This window comes from Humulus lupulus, chromosome 1 (assembly GCF_963169125.1).
Source record: "Humulus lupulus chromosome 1, drHumLupu1.1, whole genome shotgun sequence".
Classification (NCBI taxonomy): domain Eukaryota; kingdom Viridiplantae; phylum Streptophyta; class Magnoliopsida; order Rosales; family Cannabaceae; genus Humulus; species Humulus lupulus.
In genome coordinates this window covers 128,238,320-128,247,709 of record NC_084793.1, presented here as the reverse complement: position 1 = coordinate 128,247,709, position 9,390 = coordinate 128,238,320, and the positions used below count along the sequence as shown (strand labels likewise).

Here is a 9,390-nt window from a genome sequence, read left to right as displayed (position 1 = left end):
CGAATTGTCAAAGATGATTCCAAATAAAACTTAATGAACTAACATGAAAATAATCAAAGTTATAAAATCCTGGTCATAACCAGGAATAAGGCCTGAATACTAACAGGTAGCTATTAAGTAAGCACTTAAACCTGGCTGAACCAGACTCGAACCGAGTGATACACTAACTCATAATTATTCTCAAAAAAGAAGATAACCTTGAACTTTGATCAAGGATAACTTCAAATTCTATTAGTTTATAAGATAACCTCAAAACCTAATCATTGTTAGGAAACATGACATCTTTTATACCACGATTGATCACCATTAAAGGATAACCTCCAATTCTGGTCGCCTACCAGTTTGAGGAATAAATTTCAGTGATTTGTTCGAATAGCATAGCTTGTTCGACTATGTTTATGTCCATGAAACGAGCAGAATGATTATGTTAGCCTATGGTGACGAAAAATGAATTATGCTAACAAGTGATATGGACTGAGACTCCTTAATCACTTGGGGGCATATGAGGTATAAGAACACACAAGATAAGCTATACTTTTTTACAAATTTTCCAAAAAAAATATGTGTTCCGGTCTTTCTACCCAAAAAGGCAAAAATGTGATTGCTCGTGCCCTATTTGTTCTACCCAAAAAGGCAAAAATGTTCTTGGTCGTGTCTTGTTTGTTTTACTTACAAAGGAAAAATTGTGTCTACTCGCATGAGCCTAAAGGTGAGACAAACACAAGCCATGAAAAGAGAAAAAGAAGTTATAAAACACACACAAGATGTTCATACCATTCACAAAAGGCAGACTAGTCTATTCGCTGGTACATGTAAATAGCCTTTGTTCGCATCATGCACAAAAGGAAAACTATTCTGTTTGCACTAAGAACAAAAGGTAAAATGGTTTGTTTATTGGCATGCAAGTACAGACTACAACAGAAAATAAATAGTCATGAGTATGCATGTACAAAATACTCAAACATGAGATGCACCAGAGACTAGGCCATCAAGACTCTAGTTCAAGGGTATGGTCGCCCGAGGTAGCTAAAGGGTCAACAGAAGTGCTTGTGGGGAGAACTTCAAGCCTTGAAACATCACCATCCCCTGACAGCACTAAGGAGGTCCGAATAGAAGAGTTTTATTCATCAACAAGTCTATGTTCGCAAGCCTCTAGTAAGGACTTCTCTCCGCCATTCAGAAATTTTAAATCAATGTTGCGATTATGTTTCCAGACCTAAAAGAACATATTATTTAAGACAACTCCTTCTTCAAGGGTTTGAAGGCGATCACCTTCCGTATTAGCTTTAAGTTGCTCAACCTCAACAACATGAGACTTTTGAAGACAGTCAATCTTAGCCTTTAGTTGATTGATCTTGGTACAAGAAGAGCTTTTGAGTTGCTCGAGCTCAATCCTACAACTTTTCCTCTCACCACGAATAGTGTCTATCTCAGACATGAGGGCACGACATGTATCTTCCTTATCCTTCTTCAACTGCTCGATAAATTCAGAAAGGTTGGTCAAGGTGATCATTGTTTGTAAGGGATAAAAAGTGATCAATATAGAAAATTACGTGGAAAGCTAACAAGTAAATAATAACCATACCTAAACAGTGTTGGCATTAGAATGGCGAACGATCCGCTAGTGATGCAAACTCTGGAGAAAGACCATTCTGCCCGTACTTGATCACTTTGGATGACCTCTTCAAATCTAGGTACCACTATTTGAACACAAGAAAGTTGTATATGAGATAAGGACCTGGTCGTGGGAACCACACTAGCAGTTGTTGCAGGGGCTGGCGGTGTAACCCCAGCTAGAGGCCGACTCTAGCCTGAACGAATAGAAAAAAACTCTACAAGGGTCCTCTTATCCTTGTTCGCTAACTGCTTCCTCCTCCTGTTAGCCCTTTCTCCTAAAACCTCAGGGCCACCGAACAAAGCTTGAGCGTTCATGCCTCCTGTCGAAAGAAAAGTGGTCAGATAAGATGCAAAAAATATATAACAGTCACAATGTGATTAAGAAAAAATAGTATACCAGAAGGACTATCAATAAAAGTTTCATCTGGACAGTATTCATTTAACGAATAAGGGAGGGATAGTTCCTCATTTCTAAGGGATAGACCAAGACCTCTCACATCACTAAAAGGTTCAGAAGGGAGAGGCACTTGCGATAAGCAAACTCTGAACAATTGGGAAACCTAGAACAAATACTTCTTAGGGAAGAACAAGTAGATGATACATCGAAATGAACTGAGTCAAGCTTATCACAAACAACAATAACCTCCTCTGATTTCCTCTCACGTATAGACTCTCGAACCTAAAAAAAGGGAATGTAGTCACACTCCAAAGATGACAATATATGATCCAATGACTGGTGTGGTTCGAGTAGACTGACCAATCATAAAATGTCATCATTGATAAGGAAAGACGCATTCCTATACTTCGACATAACTAAGAAAGACGCTCTCGCATCTCAGAAGTTGGAGTCGGTCGCCTATAACGACCTGAAACAACAAAGTACAGAGTGAGCATATAGTGAAGGATGCAAACAGACAACCTTATCAAAGGAAAACGACCAGACACTTGCCAATATCACGGAATGACCTATGCTCGGACTTAATGACGTTGGTAAAAAAAGTATTGACTAAAGTAGTTATCAGGATTGGAGAGACCACTCCTGAGGACTTCTCCACCAGAATAGCTACACAAGTGGTAAAATCCTTCATAACCTGATACACGGTTGGACTTGATATTGAACAAATAGTGAACCTCCAAAGCATCAGGAGGAGGCCAATCCAACACTCTATACAGAATATGCAGCAGTACCAATAATATGTAACTATTCGGCGTCAGTTGGAATGGAGCTATTCCAAATAGTCACAAATTTCCACAAAGTACAGATGAAGTGGAAGGAAGGCACCAACTTGGTAATGCATGAGACTCCAAGCGGTACACCCGTCTGGTGGGGAGCCTGCTTGCTCATCATTAAAAGGGACTCTAAGTCCGAGTTTGCCAATAAGTCCATACTTATCTATTAAATGGGACGGTCACTTGTAGAAAAGATGGATCTCGATATTACAAAATCATCTCAGCTAAAGATTTATCCAAGTTCTTTTTTGGCATAGTCGGCCTTTTTCCTCTTCCTTAAGGTTCTAGATTTCTTGGGAGGCGTGGACTTGGTCCCAGATAAGAAGAAAATAGGGACGAAAAGAGCCCTATTCACTTCAGAGAACGAGGCCTAACGGGATTGTAAAAGACACCGGACTCCTCGAAGACCAAGCAAACCAAGTACCTAAAAAGGAAAGGAAAGTGTAAGATTCTACTCGCACATACACATATGAGGCCTGTTCCCCCATAAAGTGTACCCCCATAAAGTGTACGGCTAGGGCGAACAAAACCAAAAAGAAGGAAGTTGTGTAGTCATCATAGAAAAGTTTCAATGATGGGCTATCAACTAGTCATGTTAAAACCATATTAAATGAAGCAAATGAAGGTGCAATATGTGTAATTAAATTGGTCTGTTCGTTTCCCACGGTAAATACAAGCCTCAGAAAACCAATTTTTTCTACGTATAGGAAATTAACAAGGATGAGGTTGGAGATGTCAAACAATGTCAAGGTTGGAGATGGCATACAAACCCATTGGGATTCCTTTTTGTTTGTTATGTATACAAATGACATCTCTTCGTTTTCATTCACAAAAGTCACTTGTACTTGTTCGCTACAACTACATTGTCTTTAAAGACAAGTTGTTTGTGAGTCATTTAAATGTTTTTAGTATATATCTTATAACCTACACTTATCTAATGAGAACAGAGAGTAATTGTTCGCTTAGAAGCCTATTTTCATATATCAAAATAGAAACCGAGAAATTCAACTTAGAGACCGTGTTCTTCTACTCACGGATCTGTTCGTTTTTTGTATATAGAGGAAAACCACTCTTACGTGCCTTTGGAAGAAATGAATAGAACAATAATTGTTCGCATACATCAGAACCAAAAAGGAACTCAAAATGAACAAGGCAAGAAGCAAACAAAATACAACTGTTCGCGTGGGTTCACAAATTGTCTATTCGCTAAAGTTAAACAAAGCAATATAAGTATTAAAATTTAAGAACTTTTGTTCACACATGAATATACAAGTGGCGAACAGAGAAGAAGCTACATAAGCGAACAACATGGAGGAACAACTCATATCATGTTAGCATAAGCTTCTAGTCATTACAGAAATCTGTTTGTTCATCTATCAAAATTCAACGAATGACAAAGGAAGGATAGTGTTCCAAAGACTCTCAAGCAGTGCTAATAGGAATTAGAAATTCAAAATAAAATGACTTTGTTCACTTATATACATTTATATTCACCCGTGTTCCATATTCAACGCTAAAAGACTAAGTTCTTTGTGCTATGAAATAATTTGGGGCTTTGAAAAAAGTATATAGAGTGCATATTCTAGCAAATCATATTGATTACCTATGCATACAACAAAAATATTGGGCCTTTACTCTTGGCGGTTCATATGGTTTTTACTCTGTTCGTATAAATACTAATAGGACAAAGGTCCATGAGAATTTGTTCGTATAAGAATAATTATGGGGCGAACAAAGGGATGGTTTCTAGAAACAAAAGATCAAGGAGAAGCTTTTCAGATTTTACTTGGTTTTGAGAAACTAGGAAAACCTAAAACTCACTATTCGGTCACTAAGAAAGAAAAATGTGGGAAAAATGGAGACGAACTTACTGAATGGTTCGAATGAGACAGTTCTGACGACAGAGAAGTCTCTAGCGATAAGCTTTGCTCCAACAATACCGAGCTCCTCTCAATCTGTTGGCGTTTGGGGCGTTACCTCCTCCGTCGACATCGATTTCTTCTCAGTAATAGCTGCTGTTTGCTCTTGCTTTCCGAGAAATTTTCTAAGAGAATGGCAAGACCCGAACTAATGGGCTTAGGGTTTTCAAAGCAATGGGCCTAAGGGTCCTATAACCTAATTGACCAATAATTCATTTGAGGAGTGCAACAAAATACATGCCCAACAAGTTGCTGTCAAATAATTTTTTTTTGGAACCATTAGAGAAGTGATCGTGAAAAGGATATGTTATTTAAATGTCATATAAGTGTATAAAAAAAAAGAATGGGGAAATTGTTCACATAACTAAGTGAGAATTGTCCAAAGTATGAAAACTGACTTAGGGGGCAAATGTTATACTCATTTTTTTGGGCATTTATAACATTTTAAAAAATAGAAATTATAAGGGGATGATGAACAGAGCACCTTGCCATCCTGTTCTGATGAAGTACAAAGTACTTCCTACTCTCACGAAGAACAAAGTACTTCCGATTCTCACAAAGCACAAAGTACTTCATGTTCTCACAAAGCATAAAGTACTTCCTATTCTTACGAAGCACAAAGTAGTTCTTGTTCTTACAGATTACAAAGCAGACTACCAAGCGCCAACAAAAGGGAGTTGGTCGTGTAGCCACATCCTTCAACATCTGCTCGCACAAGGCAAACCATTACATGCTAATAGGAGGACCTTGTTGTTTAGCACATGAAATTCACACTAACAGAGTTAGCAAAGAAGTACAGAGTTGTCATTTATCAAAATATAATTGTATTTTTGTTGTAATGTATTATTTGCGGCCCAAGCCCAATAACTTAGGCCCATGATCTAATTGTAACCCTAAACTCCTCACTATAAATAAGAGGAAATGGGATAAAAATAAGAGGAGGCAATCTATAATGCCAAATCTCAATTCTTGTATAAATAGTCCTTATGTAATGTAAACCGAAGAAGGACTATAGAACAATCGATTAATAAAAGTGACTAAGTGGACGTAGGTCATCTTTTTGGGGCCGAACCACTATAAAATATGGTGTATTTATTTATCATATCTTTATTCTTGAATCAATGCTCTTATGTTCTCAAGTTAACGAAAAACAGTGTCAACAATATATAATTATAAGAGTTATTCTATTATTTTGACTTATAATTATAGTAGTATTTAATATAAACTAAATGATCATTTATAAAGTCTATTTTCCAACAATGGTCAAAATTTGACCTTTGACCACCCAAGTTATAGATATTACAAATCTGCCACAGCCTATGGCTCGGGTCGTGACAAAAATATTTTGACAACACAAATGAACTACATTAGGGATAATTATTAGACTAAATAATAGTCCAAGTAGATATCAATATATACCAAAATATATTGACATGATATAAGTGAACTAGTTTACAAAAACCAATTGAACAACGACATGTAGTAAATTTAACAAAAGAAAAGAGCTAGGGGACTGAGCAAATAATTTGTAGGTACACACGTACGCGCGCAGTATTAATAATGGTCTATATGATTACATACGCCAGGGACGAAGCATTGGTATGACAAAGAACTTCATACGTCCAATGTCACAATGGAAACCATTGCTCTCGCCACATGTAAAGTAGTAGGGCTGCCACTTGTCCAGCACCACCTCGAACCCTTCTCCAGCGCCTCGCGTCGCATTCGCCAGCTTCTTCCCTTTGCTCAGATCACACTTCACGAAGCTCCTCAAGTCCGGAAGCTGGTACACACTGTGCGGATGCGAGTCCTTGCCTTTCAGGGGATTGTACTTGAAAACTGCGTGCATGAGAATTTAAATGAGTATCATGTTCATATTTGTATAGTACATATGCCATAAACATGTATGAAAAATTCTTCCATAAAAAGTACAAGTATTACAAGAAGTGATGTAATGAGATATGTTTGAGATTTACCAAGGATGTCATTTAGGTGAAATGGCCCATGCTTGAAAGCCCAATCGATGTAGCTAAAGTTGAAGCGCCAGTGCTCCGAGCCACCCACGATAATCTTGCTGGGAACTTGTTGAGTTTGGTTTGGGTGGTGTTGACCGTACCAGCTACGATGCCTTTGAAGCCAATCCGTGTAGTTAAACCCAAAACCCCAATTCCTGTTGGCCATGCACCCAGCCAACATCGATGATAATAGCACCCCAAAAATAAGAGACTTTGCCACCATTGTTTTATATATGTGAGATATGAAATAATTTGACCACAAGAGGGATAGGAGAGAATAAGATATGGTTTTGTTGGTGATGAGGGGAATGAGTAAATGGGCTCATATATATATATATATATATAGGACAGCTAGGGAAGAAAAAATGAGAATTAGTAAGTGGCACGTTGCTGGAGAGGTATTAGTGCTTGAGGGCCTAAAATACTTGGCTTGCTCCTTTTTCCAATTTGGGTTGGTAATACGCCGAAATTAAAACATGTTGTAGATCTATATAGATCTATACATGTGCATACTATTACAACTGCCTCTTGAATTTAATATATATATATATATATTTATTCTTCTAAAGTCAAACTTATATATATTTTTATCCAAGATGAGTCAACCTTTACTCCTTTTTTGCTCTATAATTTATTTGACTGTTTACTCTAGCCCCATTACCTTACAATACATGAGAAATTCTGGTGTTAATTAAAATAAAATTTATAGAATTTGTGAAAAGAGGGAAGCTACCTGGGAACATAAATAAATTAACTATGTGGCTTATATTAAATTTTAGCTAAAAAAGACTAACCGACTTGACATTCCGAGCCAAACCTTTTAAACCATTGCATTAATTAACACGTGACACATGACACATGACACATGACACATTTTGGTTTTTAGTCTTCATATTTTAGATATTTAGGATAATTAATTTCACCATTAACATATCCTGAGAAAAAGAAAATCTCCATTAACATATGAACACACTGCCAACAAGCACTTCTACTTTTGTGTAAAGGGCTATTTTACCCAATTGCAAACTATGTTTATATCTAGGGTTTATTTCATTTTAGACCTTGTTATTGCCTCAGTATTTGTTTGGATCCTGTGTTTTGACAAATTATTTTTTGGATCCTGTATTTTGTAAAATGGTTCAAATAGACTCCTAAATATAATTTTGATTAACAAAAAATTGAGTATAACAACACAGTTTTTAGGCAGAATGACTGTATTTTTGTTCTGAGTTGTTAGTTTGATGAATTATTTGTGATTTTAGTTAAAAAAACTTTGATAAAAATCGAGTTTAGGGGTCTATTTGAACTATTTTAGAAAACACAGGGTCCAAAAAGTAATTTGTCAAAATACAGGGTCCAAACAAATAATGAGACAAAATACAGAATCTAAAAATATATAAACTCTTATATCTATGTAGTTTTACAAGCGATTGAACACTGCCAATAAACATTTCGACTACATGTTGATGACTATTTTACCTTTGTATATAAATATATAATATCTTTATATATTATAAATATGTATTTAATAGAAATTTTTATTTTCACTTTTATTTAACTTTTTTATTGTTTTTTAACACTGTTATTTTTAAATTTAGGTAAACAAGATAAATAAATTAAAAAAATAATAAAGTCATTTAAGATAAATAATTTTTTTAAAAAATAAAAAAGTAATAAATGAGTCATTAAAACTTCTCATCACATATTTTAAAATTTTCTTATTAATTAAATTCCTCCATTGTTTGGCAAAAAATTCACATTTTAAAATATTAAGATTAATACCAAACACATTTCACTTATGCCAATTTTATAACATAATAGTTTATTAATTTGAGTTTGATTACCCATTAAAGATTATAAGAATAATCTCTTAATTACAGTTTTTTTGTTTAAAGGAACACATTTTGATTCCAATTACGATGAGATTAGTTACTTGTATAATTTTAGAAAATTTTTGGATGAATTTGGAAATGTGGCTTAACTCAGTAAATTTGGTTGACTAAGCTGCCTTCATACCCCAGTTGAGGGATCAAGCCGCTTGTAATTTTAAATGAGATATTTTAGAAAGTAAGGTAAATGACATAATAAAACTACGTTATACATATTGTTTTTTTTTTATAATTAAAAAATTAAAATTTGTTCAAATAAACTTTTTAAATTTATAGTTTTAAATTATAATTTTTTAATATTTTATTATATGGAAATTCACCGGCATGTTTTCTATAAAAAAAATTAGAAAAAAGTATTTAATTTTATAACTAGAATGCAATATATATATATAATATATAAATCAAAACATAAAAATACCAAAATTTAAGTTATTATGAATACCAAGTTTCAAAATAATAAACAACATCAAATAATTTAATTTTTAAGCACAAAAAAAACCTAAAATATATATAATTTACAAAAGAAAAACCACACACAAATGAGTTCATTCATAATAATGCTAGGAATTTTATATATATATATATATATATTTATTTCATATTTTGTTTAGTTGTCTTAGTTTTAGGCTTAAAAATTGCTAACTAAATATAGGTATATTCTTATTTAATTGTAACTATAAAATATAAAATAAATTATGCCACTTAGTAGTTTAATTATGT

At 34.5% G+C, this 9,390-nt stretch overlaps 1 protein-coding gene and 1 long non-coding RNA gene across 2 annotated transcripts; both read right to left on the bottom strand.

The window, feature by feature from the left end:
- Window positions 1-746: 746 nt before the first annotated feature.
- On the bottom strand, window positions 747-4,925 carry LOC133797698 (uncharacterized). Its single transcript, XR_009875683.1, has 3 exons — window positions 4,719-4,925; window positions 1,586-1,937; window positions 747-1,474 (listed from the first exon to the last, which is right to left on the bottom strand). It is a non-coding gene; the product is annotated as an uncharacterized LOC133797698 (long non-coding RNA).
- Window positions 4,926-6,002: 1,077 nt separating this feature from the next.
- Window positions 6,003-7,056, bottom strand: LOC133818041 (uncharacterized). Its single transcript, XM_062250725.1, has 2 exons — window positions 6,743-7,056; window positions 6,003-6,605 (listed from the first exon to the last, which is right to left on the bottom strand). The coding sequence occupies exons 1-2, from the start codon at window positions 7,002-7,004 to the stop codon at window positions 6,340-6,342; spliced, it is 528 nt and encodes a 175-aa protein (XP_062106709.1). The 5' UTR covers window positions 7,005-7,056; the 3' UTR covers window positions 6,003-6,339.
- Window positions 7,057-9,390: the final 2,334 nt, after the last annotated feature.